Below are 19946 nucleotides of genomic sequence, written 5' to 3'. Positions count from 1 at the left end.
ATTCTGGAAGCACCTGTAAGTAAACCCGAATTCCTTGAGGGGTGACTAGGGTGTGGCTTCATCATCTCTGGTCCCATGCTGCTTAGCTGTTTCTCTAAGCTAATGGCTTTTTCTCTGCCCCCTATTCATGTCCCCAGAGGAGAGAGAAGCTGGGTCCCCGTCCTTGCTGGGTCTGGTGTGTTGGTGATGGATCAGCTGAGAAACACTCAGGATATCCATACACTTACTGTTGGCTTTTGAGGATGCCGACAGGAAGTCCTTACACTGCAACATACCAGCTCTTCAGGTCAGCCTTCTCTAAGGAACTTAGTCTGTTTCTCGCATCTGGAAAAATGGGGCTAATGGCTCCAATCCTTTTTACCTCACAACAGTGTTAGGTGCTTTACAAGCCACAGGAGTGATTTTGCATGTTATGAGCCAGCACTCCCGGTTTCTCTTGTAAAATACCTCTTAGTTCCCCAGCACCCACTGCTCACAGTACTGCTTCAGCTCTTCTATATAATCAGTGGCCCCAAATGTTTCATGTTATTGCATTTAAAGCTGGTGGGTGATAAAATTCTTTAGGGCACTACTTTTCTGGAAAAAACAATTTTTTTAACCAAATGTTCACTCTCTTATCTGATAAGGTGCCAGTACCTTGGGATACAGTGACCCAGGAAGATAGCAGTTATTGCCTTCAGGGAGCTACTAACTTTCCTTCATTAGTGATGAGTTTATAGAGAGCCAGCTGGCTCCCCTACATGTCTCTAGGCAGTCTGTAATTTATCTTACATCCTCATAGGCCAAGGGAAATTGGGGTCTAATTGGAAAAAAATCAAGCCCTGGGGTTGTTTCTCTGCTTTGCCTCTTACTAAGTACCTGTGGGCAAGACACTAACTTCTCTACACCTTGGTTTGATCTATAAAAGGGGAAGAACCATCACCACCTTACAGGGCTGTAGATAATGTCTGTTCATTGCTTGGTACATGTTGCTGTTTGGGGGTAGCTCTCATTTTTCTTCACCTGAGGCTATAGGCATCACTGTGGCTTGAGTCATTCAGCAGTAATTAGGAGACCACTGAGTAGGCTGCCTGATTTGGGCTCCTAGGTAACAGGATGGATAGACAAACACACAAGTGTAAAGAGATGAACAGCAGCTCCCATTAATAAGCATAAGCCTGGCATCTGCCATCAATCCACAGAGATCAAATGCATGACTCGTATTACTGAATACTCACTTTAGCTTGACTGTGTAAAAAGAAAAATATAATCAAGCAGGGACTTGGAATGGACGAAAAAGCTCTCCTGGTTTAAATTAGGCCTCAGTCATGGTTTGGTCCAGAACATCAAAAAGCACTGAAAACCAGGTCTATGGCCATTCTTTGGGAGTATCTTTGGTTGTCAAGAGTTTAATTTCCCATCCAACTGAGTACCTAGCAAGAGCAACCTAGACAGGGAAATCCAACAAGGGCCTATAAGCTTTCTCCCAGCTCTAAGCAGGTAATCGGCAGCCCTAGATGTTGCCTTTGATGAATTCCTAGAGCACACTGCTGACCTCAAAGCCAGGGACCCCAATCTGCAATAGTGGGGGACAGAGAGGCCTGTTCATGGTGATAAGACACCAGGTGACTCTTCGGGAAGGGGATAACACCATGAGGTCTGAGGATTCAATACTCCCTTGCTTTATAGTATAATCCTGGGCTTACCGAAAACACTGACATTTTTATGCATGTGTATAATTCAGCACTCAACGTGTGTAATTCACTTGAGTCTTGAGTAAACTACTGGGTGTCCTAGCAACAGGCCAACTTTAACTTATTCTTAGGGTATAACCAAGCAAAGCAGGGACACCACCCTCTCATTTTTAAAGAGAATTTGTTATTTCAAATTAATATCAAAGTTATCATCATGAGAAAAAAATAAAACCTTTATTGGACTTTGTTACATTTACTTTACAGTTTAGTATTGCTTTTACCTTAAAGGACATAAGGTGGGGGATGGTACACGGTAATGTTCCGGAAGTTCAGGACCTTTAAAAGTCTTAATCTGGCTGGCCCTGCTTTAAGGAAAATGAAGTGGTTGCTTTTCACTGGCAAAGTAAGGGGCTACACCTTCCCGAACTGCCCCCCAAATCCCTGGCAACTTTATCTCTGAACCACGGCATAAGGTACTGGTTTAAATGGTGGCGGTTCCAACACTTCATATCAAGCCCTGTTTCCTGACCCCTCACCTATACCTCAACTGAGACTGTCCCCTCTATGTCCCATCTGTTTAATTTTGTAAAAACACCTCACATCTAACCTCTGCCGGATTATGGCTGAATATCTCTCACCTTTGACTACTGTCCAGTCTCGTATTAGCCCACACGGAGATTAGCAGCTACCACCAGATGGTGCTTAAGATGCGTTAAGCCCTTTGCAAAGTAGTTTTACCCCCTAAACAATCTTCTGTACTAAGATAAACTTTCAAACAAAGGAAACACTGAGGCTCAGACAGCTTGTCATTTGCCCAAGGTCATAAAGCATAGTATATATTCAGTAAGTATTAACTGACCAGTCTGACCAATAGAAAATGACAAAGCTAGTTTGCAAACCTAAACAGTGTGACTCTTAGCCATCTTGAGGGACCACCTCCCATCTTTCTTCTAGTGCAAATTGTTCCTCCCCTTCCAGCTTTTCTCACCATATAAACTGAACCACCCATACACTCAGGTGATTAAACCAGCATCACTCAGGAATCGACCTCTCCCCCATAGCTAATCAATTGCCGAGTGAAAATTTTTAATTACTCGGTAGCTCTCAGCTGTCAGTTTCTCTCCTTCCTCATTTTGACTTCTTTGTTTCAAATCTTATTATATGGACTGCCCCTGGTCTCACGTCCCTAAATCCATTCTCCATATATCAGCCACAGTGACTGAAGACATCATTTGTCCACGTCACTCTGAATATGTGAATATGTTCCCTGCTGCCCTCACATAAGGTCCAAACTCTTCAGTGTGGTTTACAAAGCCCTTCGTGACCTAGTCCCTGCCCACTTCTCCCCTTTACAGCTTCACTGAACATGTTTTTTTTTTTTTTTAAATCTCCCTACCCTTAACATACCGTTTAGTCTACCCTTCAGCAATGCCATTCCACTTCCCCATTTCTCTTTTATTAGCTAACTCCTAACATTTCTTGGCTTAGACAACACTTTTTCCAAGAAGCCTACCATGACACCCCAACCTAGCACCTCTACTTTGAGTTCTCTGCAATTCATAAATCACAGCACTAATCACAACACGTTGTACCACCTGTCAGCTCATTATACCCTCCTCAAAACTCTTAAGTCCAAGATGGCACAGCCGCTGTCTATCATGTTTAAAGGTGCATCCCAGAACCTCACGGGGCCTGGTACAGAACACTCAGTAAACCTTCCCTGAGTGAACGGTTCTATTCTGCCGCCCTGTGTGCTACCTCTCCCGAAGAAGTTTCCCGACAGTGCTGACCTTCTTTCTCATCTACCCAAGTGTCTTGCCCCAGTAAAGATATTTAGTACCATTTCCAAATGAGTTCAAGACTTTACTCACCAGCCAGACCTTAAGTTTTAGAAGGATCAGGAGCATTCTGCAAGATGATTTATAAACCTGACTGTCCATATGTCCAAAAAAAAAGAAAAACATAGAATGGCTGCTAACTGATAAAAGCTGTTAAAGAAAGGGCCTTAAAAGCTTGTCTTTCTATTTTAATCAAATACCTTTATAGTGCAAATATAATAAATTCACATGCATTATACTTTTACATACTCATAACAAGATAATTACATAGACTAAAGTTGCACGGTTTTCCCAAGTGAATCTTCAGTTTAACCAAACCTACAAAGCATTTAACTGAAATTAACTTTTCTGGCAAAGCCACAGGCTTAAATCAAGCAGCATCAAGCCTGTAGTATTAAAAAAAAAGTAAATGAAAAAAACTCAAGATGCAGAAACAGTAGCCATACCAGCAACCCCTCTTCTGGGGCAAGACTCACACATGTAATCCTCTCCCCAGGCACTATGAGTTTAAGGACTGAACAGAGAGCTTGTTTCACACAAGACTTTCACAGAAGAAAACTGTCATAGAAATGTATTATTATAATTACTATGCTTTTTAAAGATTTTGCAATAGAAATATATTAACGATGGCCTCAAATATCCAACATTTTTCTGTCTTACATGTTAAATCAAAGTTGTAGGAACCTACAAGTCTTAATAAAGAACTCTCTTCACAGCACAGCTGTAGTTCACTTTAAAAGGCAAAACGTTCCTTTTACTCTATATCCTTACAAATAAACATAATATAGATATAAACGAAAAGTTCTGATCCTGCATCAAGCATCATTCACTCTTGCCCTCTGATATAAACCTGGATATAGTCTTATTTGCAGAGAGTTTGCTTAATATATTAGTTGAAGCAAAAGTAAAAGGGATGTGAGCTTTCAGCAAAGGAGACCTTTATGAATTTCAGCGGTGTCCTTGGCACTCAGAGCTTCAGCTAAAGTCTCGACTGGTGAGGACGAGAGGAGCCACAAGGGTCCAGACGTAGAGGAGGAGGCAGACCCAGCTGGAAGTGATCTTGACCCACACAGCTGGCCACTTGCTGGTCATGGTCTGGAAGTTTGCATCAGGGCTAAGAAAACAGCAGAGAGTTAGGTAAAGGAGCGTAATTTCAGCATTCAGCAGCCCCGCAGCAAGAGCTAAGAAATGCTCCAGTGAAATTCGACTGACATGACCCCCTAGTAAGTTTCTAGAAGAGACTTGAGAAAGCTGCGATTTTTAGTTTTTATGAACAGGGGACTCTGCCTCTCAAACAGCTTTTACCTTCTTGCTTGCATGAAGAACCGTGACTATTCCTTGCAAACAGTTGTTCAGGAACATCTGGCTCTTCTACATATTGGGTCAAAGTCTAGATTGAAATGACCTCCCTGAAACTTTCCTTCCTTACCACATGATTACTTTGATCAGAGTACTCTATACGGACATCTCTAGACAGAGAAAAATCAGGGAACAAAGACAAGTCAGCTCACTTAGTGTCATGATTTTCTCTCTCAAGTAACTCAAGTTTGGAAGGGCTTCCCATGATTTTCACTGTAAGAATTCCCACTGGATTTCAAATGCAAGAGGAGAAAAAGTCAAAACTATTTCAGAAAAGAGCACCGAACACAACTTCATTATAAGGGGATTCTGAAGTCAGGACAATGGAGGGAGACTTTATAGGCAACCCTGAGGGGCTACGTGGTTTTCCCTCACTTCTCTCTCTCTGCCTCCTACCTGTACCAGTTGGTCAGGGTCATCATGATGTACAAGGAAGCCGAGCAGAGCATGAGGTGGAATATGGAGTAGCTGTACTGCACGCCCTCTCGCTCGCTGTCCACAGCCCGCCGAGGCCGCCCATCTTCCTCATCGCTGGCGCCGTTGGCAGGCGTATCACGGAGGATCACGCTGTCACTTCCGGACAGGGTCAGCTTACTTACTTGGCTATTGCTGGCATTGCGGATGCTGGAGAGTGACCCCAAGAAGGTAAGTCAGAAAGGGACCACGAAGACGAACTGCTGTCACTGGCCTATATACATGAAGGTTATTTCTGAACTGCTCCTGCTCTGGGGACCGAAGGGCTTCTGAAGGGTTTGCTTAAAGTTCTGAACTGCTGCCAGTCATTACAAGACAGAGACAGCACTCTCATCAGTCACAATCTGAGGGTTCAACTGCCTAGGAGTTTCCCAAACATACTATGCTCTCAATGTCCGCTTCCAGGACTTCACAAGTACCTCTCCTTTGCTTGGAATGCACTGCCCACCTTCTCCCAGCTAACTTAATCACCCTTTAAATTCTCTGATCATGCTGTGCCCTCTAGGAGGTCTTCCCTGACATCCCCCTCTCACTAGGCTGGATTGAATTCCCACAGCTCCTTACTCTTCCTTCTGCTATATCACTTACTGTTCCTGTCTTCCTTGCTATTCATAGAACTTTTTGACAACAACGACCTTAGTCATCTATGCATTTCTAGTACACAGCAGATACTCACTAAAAGTTTGTTAAATGACTGAATAAAAAAGTACATACAAATACAGGACAAAACCCACATGAACATCTCAACAGACATAGAAAAAGCATTTGACAAAAATCTGATATTTTTTTCATGATAAAAACTCAAAATAGAAACAGAGAAGAACTTCCTCAAACTGATAAAGGGCATCTATCAAAAAGTCAGGGCTAACATCATACTTAATAGTGAAAGACTAAAAGCTTTGCCCCCAAGATCAAGAATCAAAGGAAAACAAACAAAAACAGTCACAGACAGCATGAAAACAAATGAGCATAGCTGTATGCCAATAAAACTTTACTTACAAGAAAAGGAAGCCAGCCCAAAGGGCTGTTATTTGCCAACCCATATTTTAAGCAATCATTAAAAAAAGAAAAAAGGATAAATCTACACTTTATGTGCAAAGCTGTCCAAATTATGACAAATTCATAGGTATTTCAGAACAGTATATATACTGTTATATAGAATGCTCCCAATTTATTTTTTTAATTAGATATCAAGTGATATAAATAAAATTATGTATGTAACTATTTATAAAAATATGCATAATTATATAGATACAGATAGGTCAATAGACAGTAAGTATAAGCAAAGGAAAAAAGCCTGAAATAATATGTACCAAAATGTTAATCATAGAAGAGGTAAATTTAGAGGGAGGACCATTTCATTTCTACTGTTCTCACTTAAGCTATTAATTTATATAAATATATCCCTGCCCATTTTTATTATTTCATATTTTTAAATTATTAAAGTAACATACACTTATACAGACAATATCAATAAACATGGGTGGGAGACTGAGTGAACACTGCTAACATAGGTTATATCTGGTATCCTGGATTAACTACAGACTAACATTTCATGTATAAAATTCTGTAGTTGTTTAAATATTATTTACAGTGATCAGAAAATAAAGATTGTTTTTAAAAAAGATAAGCCAACCAATTTTTCAGAGCCACTATTCTAGCTGATCTAGGGTCAGGTTAGGGCTTCATCCTCCTATACAAAGTAGAACGTATCTCTTAGTAAGCCTGGGAGGAATTATTTGATGAGAGGATTTACTGAACTTAAAGAAATGTACACAGCACGGTAACTGAATGACTTTAATAAACAAGAGTTAAATTTTTGTAATTCTTCTCACTGTTTTTTGAAAGCAAAATAGCTTCTTCACTCTATTACTAACCTTCATAAGAATCTTGTCCTAAGCACTTTTTAACTTACCTAGAATACAAAAGGGAGAGAACAAAGACTACCAGCCCAATAAAATTCTCTTTATTCAGAGAAGGCCCACTCTGTGATGGTGGAGCAGGAGTAGGGACAAGAGCAGTCGCATTTGCAGGAGCCAAGGTTGGGGAGGTCATGTGCATAATGATGCTCAACAGGCCAGGGTTGCAGGAATGATCTGCAGATGAGAAATGGTTTCCATCTTTAGGTATAACTCATCTTGGTCCAAAAGGATTTGAGGGGTGTGCTACACATCACTCATTCAGGATTTAAAACACGGGAATGCTACACTTCAAAGAACCTGCAACTGGGCAGTCAGTAACGCATCTGTGTTGCAACTAGAGACTTCGTTTTAGAAAAAAAGCAATGAAACTACAACAACAAAGTATTTGTCAAATATCATAAATGTCAATCTTGATTTCACTGGTTTTGAAATTTAACTGGCAAGTCTTTTTGGCTCTATAGTTGTGCTTAAAGCACAAGGGGTTTACACAGACTTAGAGAACAAACTTATGGTTACCAGGGGGGAAGGGTGGAGGGAAGGGATAGTTAGGGAGGTTTGGATTGACATGTACACACTGCTATATTTAAAATGGATAACCAACAATGACCTATTGTATAGCACAGGACACTCTGCTCAATATTATGTAACAACCTAAATGGGAAAATGTATAACTGAATCACTTTGCTGTACACCTGAAACTATCACAACATTGTTAATCAACTATACTCCAATATAAAATAAAAAGTTAAAAAAAAAGACTAATTTGTTTGCAAAATAAGGTTAGATTCAATAAACTTGGCCTGGTTATCAAAAAAAAAAAAAAAAAAGCACAAGGAGTTTAACCCTAGTTTTGTTTCTACATAGTTACACAGGAATACAATAAAAATAAGTTGAGTCATCACTGAATGGTCTGAAATAATGGTTTTCCTTGAAAAGGAGTCCATAAAATACCCCCACTGAGAAACAATCCCATAAGATCTACAAAAGGTTTCCTGCAGCTGTTTTTTCTGGAGCCTGTACCACCAAAGTAACATTCAATTAAAGTAACTCTACAAAGGGCCAAAGCAATGTTGCCTTGTTCAGCTCTTAACTAGTTTGACTTAGTCCAGGGAAAAGCCTGGACTATATAAAGGACTGTGGTCCTTTAGGCTGTCAGCTCTGAACAGCTATGAACAGACAGGAGAATAAAACCTAAAACATTTTATTTAAGTGAAGTTTTAAGTGAAGTTTTTTGTCTGTTCATTTTTTTGTCTGACATTTGCTCCAGCTCTAGTTTCTGCACCCACCAACGGAGTAATTTCTTACTTTTTTTTTTTCTTTTTTTTTTCGGTCTGCATGGCATGGCTTGTGGGATCTTAGTTTGCCGACCAGGGATCAAACCCAGACCCACAGAAGTGAAAGCATGGAGTCCTAACCACTGGGCTTCCAGGGAAATTCTCATTTCTTACTTTCTTTTCACCAAATGAATGTGTTATTAAAACTCCCTTACCAGGTTCATTGGACATGGCTGACCATGTGAGGTACATGGTGTAGAGGGTGATGATAGAGGACTGCAGGAGGCCAGAACGAGGCTGGTGTTCCTACAGAATCAAAAAGAAAGCAATGCCATAGGAATTGCAAGGGCTGAATTTTTAAAACCCAGCATACTTCCTGGGACCCACTGAATTGTTATTAACTGAGAACCTTCTGATTCTGCTTGACAGTTGAAAGATGACAAGTAACCTTTCAGTTTGAGTTAGCTTGAAAAAGAACCAAGAAAGAGGAGGCATGTACTAATGGTTCTCAGGCATTTCATAATTCTAGAAATTCCTATATATCATATAAAGGCTTAGATTTACTACTAGCTCCTTGGTATAGTGAAATCTAAGCCAAGCCTTGCCACTGGCTAGCTTGGTGACCCATCACCTCTCTGGAACTTCAGTTTTCTCACTTTTAAAAGGAGAGGTGGGCTTCCCTGGTGGTGCAGTGGTTAAGAATCTGCCTGCCAATGCAGGGGACACGAGTTCGAGCCCTGGTCCGGGAAGATCCCACAGGCCGCGGAGCAACTAAGCCCCTGCGCCACAACTACTGAGCCTGCGCTCTGGAGCCCGCGAGCCACAACGACTGAAGCCCGCATGCCTAGAGCCGGTGCTCCGCAACAAGAGAAGCCACTGCAATGAGAAGCCCACGCACCGCAACGAAGAGTAGCCCCCGCTCGCCACAACTAGAGAAAGCCTGCACCCAGAAACAAAGACCCAACTCAGCCAAAAATAAATAAATATTTTTTTTTTAAAAAAAAGGAGACATGATGTCTAGATGTTCTTTTCATACCTAAATTCATATCTGAATTTTAAAAATATTGTATTTAAATGAGGAAACTCAGGAGCATGAGTTGTGTTTTAAATATTAAAATCAATTATTTTTTCTAGTTGAATTCCCCTAAAATATCTTTACTAAAGATTCCTAAGAATCATTCTCATGATATAAACAATTTTATAAGAACGATAAATTCTCAAGTTACATAGTTTTTTTTCTTAAATAATAGGGAAATTATTCATTTACTGGCCCTCAATGGTACATTTTAGAGTGATTAAGTTATAATTAAGAAGACTTTATCATGTTGAAGTAGATAAATGTTTAAGTAGATAAACTTAGACATACATTCATACAACAGGTTATCTAGGTTTCAAGTTTAGCACTAATTAAAAATCCTTCGCAGGAGGAAGAAGCAGAAATCACAACCATACCTGAATTTTTGGATGGATTGACATAATAGAAACCACAATGCAAAGGATCAGATTAAAACTGATGAAGAACTTGTTTTCTGTGCAGCCATCTGGTTTGGTGTAGTATGTGTAGAGCAATACGACAGAGATGATTGACAGGATGTAAAACACGCTTGTGACAGACAGTAAAGCTAGAAAAAAGAAAACGAACATGAATGCCCACAATCATAACAAACTCTTATACTAACGAGGACCAATTTTCACCCTATTTAACGTAGCATAATGCAGTATGGCTCTCATAGGGGTTTAGATACCTACCTGCATACCAGCACCTTGGGTTCCCTTCTTCCATTCGATTTACCCATGATTCATTCCAAGAGTGAGCAAAGTCCACCAATAGCACCAGCTGGATGAGGATGAAGAAGGCCGCCCCCACCATGCCAATAAAAAACCAGGCTACAAACCAAAAGCACAGTTACTCTTCACCATAGGAGCAACATTTCAGAATGTTACTGTCCAACATTCTAAAAAGATTTCAATTCAAGTAATAGAGAGGTAATAAAGACATTGTCTCCAGCAGTACAGCAAGATTATTGCAATTCCAAACTCAAAGGCATTCTCTGAGAAGTGTTCTGTTGGGTTTCAGACCTTTTAAAACTTGTTCTAGCTTGTGCCAAGGGGAGCCTAGGGTCTGACATTCCAAATGGAAAAGATATAAGAAGACTTTTCCTTTACTTACAGGGATAAAAATCACAGTGGAAATCCACAGATGTCACGATAAGGAAGCAGGTTAAGACAGGGATAGTGGAACACATGGTTACAAGTACTTACGTTGACAAGCTCTCCGATTAACTTGGTATTGCCAAGTGAGAAGGGAAACTATTAAAATATTGGCAAACGAACATATGGTTCCACAACAGCTGAGAAGTGGGCTGAATGCCTCCCGGCTTTAATCAATCAATTAATATCTTAACATTAGTACCAAGTCATGGTAATTGGACACCATCTCATTTAATTACCAGTTGTGCAAAAATCAGTGATGAAAATGTAGCTTTAACACAATCATTTGTGGAGTTTGTATATATTATAATTGACTCCCCTAATAGTGAACCATACCTGTGGTGAAGTGGCCCCCAGGGATATAGAAAGATCCAACCATGATACCAACAATGGCAGCAATTTTGAAGAACCAAAACCTATTAAAATATAAAAGTGCGTTTATGAAATGCTAATTTTTGCCCTTACACTGAGAAAAATGAACTTCTAAAATGCAAAAATAAAGCCTTACTAGCCACTTCTAACATGATTAGGCTTATTTCTTCATTTGACATGAAACTACTTCACTCAATACTTCGCACAATTTAAGGACAAACATTAGCACAGAGACCAAATCATGCACATTCACAAGAAAGAAACATGTTATTTAGTATTTCCCTACTTTTAGCACTTAAAGATAGGAATTTTTCTAGAATTCTGGAGCATTCTAAACTAATGATGTCAGCTAAATATACAGCAATCAACTAAGATCTGGGGGAAAGTGAATCACGGAATCCTTCTTTTACAACATGGTAAAACCATGCTCCATAGTGTTAAAAAACCCATCCTGAAACCGTGTCCCATAGTTAACAGACACTGGTGCCTAACAGAAATTCTTGAGCTTGCCTTACAGAACAGTGCTAAGGGAACAGCTGGTTAAAGAACCACCCCCGCTTTCAGCCTTGCCTTCACAAGGCTCATCGTAATTTTTTTTTTTTTCAAATTTCATACCCTCCAACCTTCATATAGCCTAGATAATATACCACAAGACTCTTTCTTTTTTAACTACCCCTATAGATAACGTGCCTCTGACTTATGGGTCACTATAGTAACGGGGGCTTAAGCTGTTTTTCAGAAACTGGGAGTTAGTTTTTGTCCAGTTCAAGCTGCCTAAGACTGGTTGGGACCACTGACCCTAAAACAGGGCCTGAACAGATGTGCAATGAATAGCACTTTTGATGTCAGTGCCAGAAATGAATGATCCTTTTGATGTCAGAGTGCCAAAAACTCTACCTCAGATTATGTTAAGCATCTCCATTTTTGAACACGCATCCTATTAAGAAGCACGTAATTCAGATACACCTGTGCAGAACACTGATTACCTCACTTTTCCTTACCTCCAATTCCCTTTCCCCAAACCTAAGGCTACTCTGCTTCTCTATCCCATAAATATCTAAAGCCTCTCGCCTTTGGGGAGGCGGATCTGAGGTCTGTCTTCCCGGCTCTGCTGCAAACCTCAGCATCTCAGGTTGGCTTGCTGCACATCAGGTGATTGGACCTAAATGCCTTGCCCACAATCACACAGTTCGTCACTGGCAAAGCCAGGACCAAACCTGGCTTTCAGTCAATCTTTAAAGACTGCCTTGTATGGCAGAGTGTAAAGAAAGCAGCTTTGGAGCTGGACAAACTTGAGTTTCAATCCTAGCTCCAACCCTCGCTAGTTGAGAGATCTCAGGCAATTTATTTAACCTCTCTGTAAAGGGGAACTGGGGATCAGGAATGGGAAGCAACAGAATATATGAATCAGTGGCCCAAATATATTCACTATTTATCTTTCTGTATACTGTTTAAATATATCAGGTAAATGTTTCTCGTTTAACAATAGAAAGAAAAAGTGTGTGTGTGTGTGTAGTTCTTAGTACAATGCTTGAACTGTTTCATAGGTGTTCCATAAAAATCTAGGCACTTTAAGCAAAGGTATTTTTTAAAAATACAGGAAAAAGACAAGATTCTCCTGGTCCACTCTACCTCTTCCATGCTGCAGGGCTCCAACTGAAAATGACGTTGAAACAACTTCCCATGTATAGTAGGTCAGAAATACATCTGGGCCACTGATTTACATAGTCTACTGCTTTCATCAAAATGGTAACATTAACTGCTGAAGGGGAGGATGCACATCATAACGTAACAAGTTAATAATAAAGAATTCCTACAAACCCATTGTGTATCGCTGCTCTGGGATCTTTACTTGTTTTCACTTTTAACATGAGCAGAAAGAAGGCAAAGAAAAAGACGGCCAAGGCAAAGTTGATTCGATATACGGCTTTATAACGAACCAGCACATCACAATCTTTATCCATGATTGTATCAGCCACCTTGGTTTTAAGTCCTTCATCACAGAATCCAGGAATCTGGAAAATTAATTTTAATGTTATGGGAATATCCACATTTAAAGAGAGATTATATTCCACAATAGGAAAGCCTGGATTTTTAAAGCTGACCACTTCAACAACTGCAAGACTCTCCTGTGGGACTTTTCTCTTTGCCTTCCAATTCACTTACAATCTTGTCACCAAATAGTATAAACAAGTTGCATTTTGAAAATAAAAGGCAAGGGCTCTCTCTCTCTTTTCTTCTTAATATTTTATTTATTTAGTTTTTGGCTGCGTTGGCTCTTAGTTGCAGCACACGGGATCTTTCGTTGCAGCGTGCGGGCTCTTTGTTGCAGCCCGCGGGCTTAGTTGCTCCGCGGCATGTGGGGTCTTACTTCCCAGACCAGGGATCAAACCCACGTCCCCTGCACTGGAAGGCGGATTCTTAACCACTGGACCACCAGGGAAGTCCTGAGTGCTCTCTTTTTGGCCCTTATCTGGATGAGGTTATCTGCCATTTTCCCATGAGTTTTCATGCTACAACCCACTCCTTCTGAAGGTGAAGGGCTAGTCTAGTTTAAATGTTTAAAACTAACCATACAAGAAAAGATAAAGTTTTAGGGCCACTCTTTTAATATCTTTTCCAAAGCTGTTAGACTAAAGATGTTCATTCTGACTACCTTTACTTTGGGAAAAGACTGATGAACTTGACTTTCACAACAGTGAAGAAATAAATACTAATTACAACTAAAACTCTGCAAAATATAAAAATAACAAAACCCACTACATTAAATAAGGTTACAGTTACTTCTACTTACCTTCTTCAGCTGAGTTTCCATCCCTTCATGAAACATGATACAACATACAACAGTGCCCAGGAAGAGGATGGAAGCATAGACGAGGCGAGTCACAGTGGAACTCTTACAGTTGGGACAGCAACTACACAGCAAACATGATGCCCCACCGCAGAGGCATGGAACCTGTAATAAGCACATCATCACCATTTGAGATGTCCTTCAGTGGACTCTTTGGTGACATCCAGAACAGAAGATGAGGCAAACCAGGCTTTGAGAGTTTTAACTGAGAACTATAGCTGGCAGGAAGTGGTTAAAAGCATGGGCTCTGGAGTTGATATTATTTCTGCCACTTTACCTCAACAAGTTACATAATGTAAGCTTATTTCTCCATCTGTAAATTAAACTCAATAACAGAATCTTCTTCCCTCAGACATTGCTATATTAAATGAGCACTCAACACAGTGCCTAAAACATAGTAAAAGCCCAATAAATGTTGGTTATGTTCTCACAGACAGCATATTTTATTTAAAAACAATATATCTTAATACTGAGAAAAATAGAAACTAACTCCACTTGCTGTTTTCTGGGAATCCTAGCTACCAAATCTGATATTACAGCATAAGGCAACATTACGTGGAAACCCTTATAAATAATGAAAGCAAGAGACATTCAGCTCCATTCAAGAGTAACCTGGAGTTCGAGCCTTAGTCTGACAAGATCCCACATGCTGCGGAGCAACTAAGCCCATGCACCACAACTGCTGAGCCTGTGCTCTAGAGCCCGTGAGCCACAACTACTGAGCCCACATGCCACAACTACTGAAGCCCATGTGCCTAGAGCCTGTGCTCTACACCAAGAGAAGCACTGCAATGAGAAGCCTGCTCACCACAACGAAGAGTAGCCCTGCTCACTGCAACCAGAGAGAGCCCGCGTGCAGCAATGAAGACCCAATGCAGCCCCCCCCAAAAAAAAAAAAAAAAAGAGTAACCTGGAGATTCCTCAAAGTCAAACATAGAATTATATATGGCCCAGTAACTCCACTCTTACATACACACCCAAAAGAACTGAAACAGGTATTCAAACAAAAACTTGTATATGAATGTTCAAAGCAGCACCATCTACAATTGTCAAAAGGCAGAAACAACCCAAATGTCCATCAACTGATGAATGGATAAGTAAAATGTGGTATACTCACAAAATGGAATGTTATTTGGCCATAAAAATGAAGTACCGATAGCTGGTACAACATAGGTGAACCTAGAAAACATCATGCTAAGTGAAAGAAGCCAGACACAAAAGGTCACATATTGTATGATTTCATTCATATGAAATATCCAGAATAGGTAAATCCAGAGATAGAAAGCAGATTAGCGGTTTCCAGAGGCTGGAGGGAGTGGGGAGAAGAGAGTAGACTGCTAAACAGAAATCGAGTTTGTCTTTGGGGTGATGAAAATGTTCTGGAATCAGACAGGTGTGATGATAGCCCAACACTGTGAATATACTAAATGTCACTGAATGTCACTTTAAAATAGTTAATTTTATGTAATATGAATTTTACCTCAATTTTTAAAAAAAAGTAACCTGGATCTTTGGTCAGCTAAATTCTCCTAATGAGCATTCCAGATGAGAGGACATACTTTGAGTCATTCTTCTATATGCTTGATTAGGAAACCACCTGAACTGCTTTGACAGGCGATGTTATGAAGTCACATTACAAGGCTAGTCTAGTTCAGAATCATCAGCAAAAGCAGCAAATGCAACGCTGGTTGCATTCTGGTTTTACGGTATGGTCCCAGTAATAATCTTTTATGAGATAATGTCAGGAATACATAGCACCTAGCACAATGCCTTTCATAGCAGGGGCTCCGTATATCAAGGTAACCGTTAATATCCATAATCAAAACAGCCATGGAGAATTGACCACCCAGCCTCATCTCCAATTCTTAACTACAATCTGGGTCAAAAGACTGTAAAAGAAGTCTGTATCTGGTCGCAGACAGAAATACAGACATTTTACAGCTGAAAACAATGACACTAATTGCTTCGGGTTTATTTTGTCTGCACTCTCACACTCCTGACTCCCTTTAGCTATTTTTTCCCCCCAGCCAATTAAATAAACTAATGATAGTTGCCTACTGTTTGCTATAGGTTGAATTGTGTCCTCCAAAATTCGTATGTTTAAGTCCTAATCCACAGTACCTCAGCATGTGACCTTATTTGGAAACAGGGTTGCTGCAGATGTAATTAGGTAAAATGATGTTATTCTGGAGAAGAGTGGGCCCCTAATCAAACATGGCTGATGTCATAAAAAGGAGAAATCTGGACACAAACATGCATCCCAGAGAGAACATCATGTGAAGATGAAGGAAGAGATTGATAAAGCAAGGAACACCAAAGATTGCTACCAAACCCCCAGGAACTAGGGAAGAGGCCTGGAACAGAGTCTACCTCACCAGCCCTACTGACACCTTAATCTCACACTTCTAGCCTCTAAAACCATGAGACAATAAATTTCTGTAATTTAAGTCAACCACTCTGTGGTACTTTGTTATGAGGCCCTAGCAAACCAATACACCTACTTACTTGTTTACGTCTTGTACCTTGAGGGGGGCCCACCTAGTGTTATGTCTCTTGCACCTTTACACAGTAGGTACTCAATCTGTGGAACAAACTTGTCCTACTATATGTTATGTCACTTCCCCATCTCAGTAAACAACTCTATTTGAGATAGGCTGGAACCTGGGACCGTTTACCTGAGTGCTTGCACCTGGACTAACCCTTGAGCAACAGAATACAAAGAAACTATAAGGGACTCGAAATAACTGCACACATGAACAGTAAGATACAAAAAAGCCACAAACCAACTGCCACTTCTGAGGTGCACAGAGCAATAGCAGGGTCCTGTGCCTAATCCCTGCACAGAGCCGCACCAAGGCGGAGAGCAGATTACCTAAGCCATACCTCTTGCTCAACCCACTGATTCGCCCCTACCCATATCCCATTTAAGGAACCAGTTCCCCCATCTGTTACTTGTTTTATCTCTCTCTTGATTGGCTGAAATTCTCATCTGGCCTCTTATCAATTTCTATTGATTAAAGAGTCCAAGGACCCAGGTGAGTCACATACTCTTCCTGTTGCCCAGGCCCAAAACCTTGGAGTTATCCTCCATGCTTTCTCTTTTTCCAAAACTCTCATTCCATTTGTCAGCACATCAGCTCTATCCTCAAAATGTATCCAGAATCTGGCCACTTTCATAGCATCCTCAGCTATGACGTTGGTCCAAGCCACTACTATCATCCCTCACCTGGATTAAATGCAACAGCTCCTGTCTCGCTGCTATAGCAACCCATTCAGAACCCTGAGTTAGTATAAAAATTATTTTCAGATGAAGACATGTGAGATTCAAAAGAAGCAGAAAAAAATGCCTTCTCAGAGCTTTTCTCATCTGACTGAAAGCAGCAACTGCCATAAATTCTCTCTCCAAGGACGTTTTATGGCCATGAAGAAGATAAAAAGACCACTGCACTCACAGAAACAAGTACTATTACAAACTTTCTTATCTCCTGTTTGTTCTCCTAAAAACCGTTTTGTCTTTCCTAAAGAAACCTACTTGTTCTTCCCATGGAAGCCCTTTACTGCCCCGCCCAATCCTAACCCTAACCCCAATTAAGTTAGGCATATAATAAACCCTATGTTCTAAGCACCCCTTTGAGTCACTAAGAACACCTGTGTGTATGTGGGTTGCACAAGTACATGAACTCTTTTTTTCTCTTGCTAATTTGTCTTTTCTCAGTTTAATTCGCAGGCCCCAACCACTAACCCATTGAGAATGGAAGTTTTTCCTCCCCTACACTGCTTTACCCTTTCTTTTCTAACATCTGTTCTCCACAGAGCAACCTTGTTAAAACACTGGTCAGATCACATCATTCCTCTTTTCTGTAATGGATCCCCATAATCACAAGTGTAAAAGCCAAGGTCCTTAAATTGGCCAATGGGTATCTACGTGATTTGGCTCCCTTTACCTTTCTGACTTCATTTTCTATTATTCTTGCCCTCACTCATTCCATTCTCTGGTACACTGAATTCCTTGCTGTTCCTCTTGAACAAAAGGAATTAATAAAATATAAAAGTGATTTATAGGTAGAAATGCTTTGATGGCATCAATTCAAATCTCAGCTTTACATCAAAGCCAAAATGTGTTTCCAGTTTCAAATCACCAATTCATGCCCTAATTAATTTCCTTCTTAACTATTTTTTCTAAATCTATTTTGTAAACAGTGAGTTTGACCCACTAGTAAACTGTAAAAAACAACAACAAAAAAAAAAAAAACGAAAGAAAATGAACTGACCAGGATTTTTTTTTTAATGGGATAGAAAAGAAAAATTGTACAGCAGAGGGCAAAGGTAAGAATTATTTCACGAAACGTGTGTCTAAATGGGTGTATTAAATCAAGCACGTAAAATTTATTTCTTACTTTGGGTCAAGGTTGAAAAACTGGAAAGCCACTACAATCTAGGCCCTAAAAAGACCAGCTGCTCTTTTCATTTAAGATCAACAAACTTAAAGGATGGAAAATACATTCTTGTCCCTAAGAAAAAGTAGTGGCATTAGCTGAGATAGAGCCCTTGGTCATTTAAGTCAGCTGGGGAATTAGGAAACAAGGAAATGTTAAGGAATCACGCTCCTCGGAAGCGAGTGTATGAGTGAACTCATCATATTCTCTTCCATAGATCCCCAAATTCCTTTTTTAAAATACGGCGTTTACAATCTTATTTATTCACTTCATCCTCACAACAGCTCTTGAGGCGAGGCATGCTGGGGTGATTGTCCTCATCTTAAGGGAAGCCAGAAAGAAATGACTTGTACAAGGTCCCAAAATGTTCAGGCCATGACTTCCAATTCTGAATAATAATCCATAAGGCCGTCTTTCCATTGCGCCAGAACCGCAGACAGGCCTCTGTTAAAATCTCACCTCTGCCACAGACTCTGTAGCTCTGGCAAATCCTGTGCTAGGGGATAAAAATATTATTCAAGCCCCACCCCCCCGCTCAAATAAATGACGCCACCTTAAGAAGGTGCTTGGAAACGAACCAGAGAGCCCGGGTCCTGGGAGCCGAGCTCAGTCCCCGGTCCCATTCCAGCTCCGGAGGAACCCAGAGGCCGACGGCTCGCGGGGGCGGGGCAATCGAAATTGTAAACAATGGAGGGCTGGCCTCTTACGTTCCTCCACAACAGCAGAAGGCGAACCGCCTGATCCTGATCGCAGGGCATCGCGGATTTTATCCTGGACCCCCGGATACCCTCTGCAGCCCAGGGCCGGACCCCCAAACCCCGGGCCCCGGGCGCCAAGCCCGTCGGGGTCTGCGCTTGGTGAGCCCTTATCGCCCTCCCCCAAACCACAGGACCGAAGGAGACACCAGACCCCGAACTCACCCAGCTGGCGAGGGAGAAGACGCCCAGCACAGCTCCCATGGTGATGCGGGTGATGGAGGTGGCCGATGCGGAAGCTCCTAGCGCGGTAGTAACTGCGGGTTGAGGCGTCTCCTCAGAAACGCGACGGTTGCTCAGGCCAGAAACGTGCGGGCTGCGTCATGCGTGGCCCCGCCCACCGCCCTCGGCAGGGCTGGGGAGAGGAGGCGGGGCTAAAACGGCAGGAGGCTGCAGGAACAGAGCAGCGTTTATTACTTCATCTCGTTTGCATTCCCTGGGAGTCCACTATGTCAAGATCTGGCGTACAGAAGTGCACAAGAATTTATGGCCAAGTTAAGAAGAGATTGACGATGGACAGAAACGCACCATGGCATATTGTGATGATCACTATGAAAAAGTATTACGAGGAAATATTCTTTCAGTAAAAGTGTATTTAATGCCTACTATGTAAGGAGAAGGTAGTCAGTTAGGGAGTAGTCCTGGAAGGACTTTATATTTAATCTGAGGTATTTATATTAAGTCTAAGAACTGAAGGATGAGCCCAAGTTAAGCAGGAAAGATGGGCACTGTTTCTTAAACTGTGGGATATAGAAACCATTTGGGGTGACTGAAAGGATCT

The 19946-nt window shown here is 41.1% G+C and overlaps 2 protein-coding genes across 3 annotated transcripts in view; one reads left to right on the top strand and one right to left on the bottom strand.

The window, feature by feature from the left end:
* Positions 1–1885: 1885 nt before the first annotated feature.
* On the bottom strand, positions 1886–19619 carry SERINC3 (serine incorporator 3). Its single transcript, XM_059037814.2, has 10 exons — positions 19331–19619; positions 13918–14079; positions 12945–13138; positions 11088–11167; positions 10290–10427; positions 9993–10162; positions 8756–8846; positions 7260–7440; positions 5267–5494; positions 1886–4625 (listed from the first exon to the last, which is right to left on the bottom strand). Exons 1-10 carry the CDS (start codon positions 19367–19369, stop codon positions 4487–4489), a joined length of 1422 nt encoding a protein of 473 aa, XP_058893797.1. The 5' UTR covers positions 19370–19619; the 3' UTR covers positions 1886–4486.
* PKIG (cAMP-dependent protein kinase inhibitor gamma) overlaps positions 19086–19946 on the top strand; it is a 109893-nt gene continuing 109032 nt past the window's right edge. Inside the window, exon 1 of one of the 2 annotated variants that reach the window (XM_067012342.1) lies at positions 19086–19724. The gene's annotated coding sequence lies outside the window, so the exon portion shown is untranslated. The remainder of the gene's footprint in view (positions 19725–19946) is intronic. The other variant, XM_067012345.1, reaches the window with a different exon arrangement.

This window comes from Kogia breviceps, chromosome 14, assembly GCF_026419965.1.
Source record: "Kogia breviceps isolate mKogBre1 chromosome 14, mKogBre1 haplotype 1, whole genome shotgun sequence".
NCBI classification, from domain to species: Eukaryota; Metazoa; Chordata; class Mammalia; order Artiodactyla; family Physeteridae; genus Kogia; species Kogia breviceps.
This window is presented reverse-complemented; position numbering and strand designations above follow the sequence as displayed.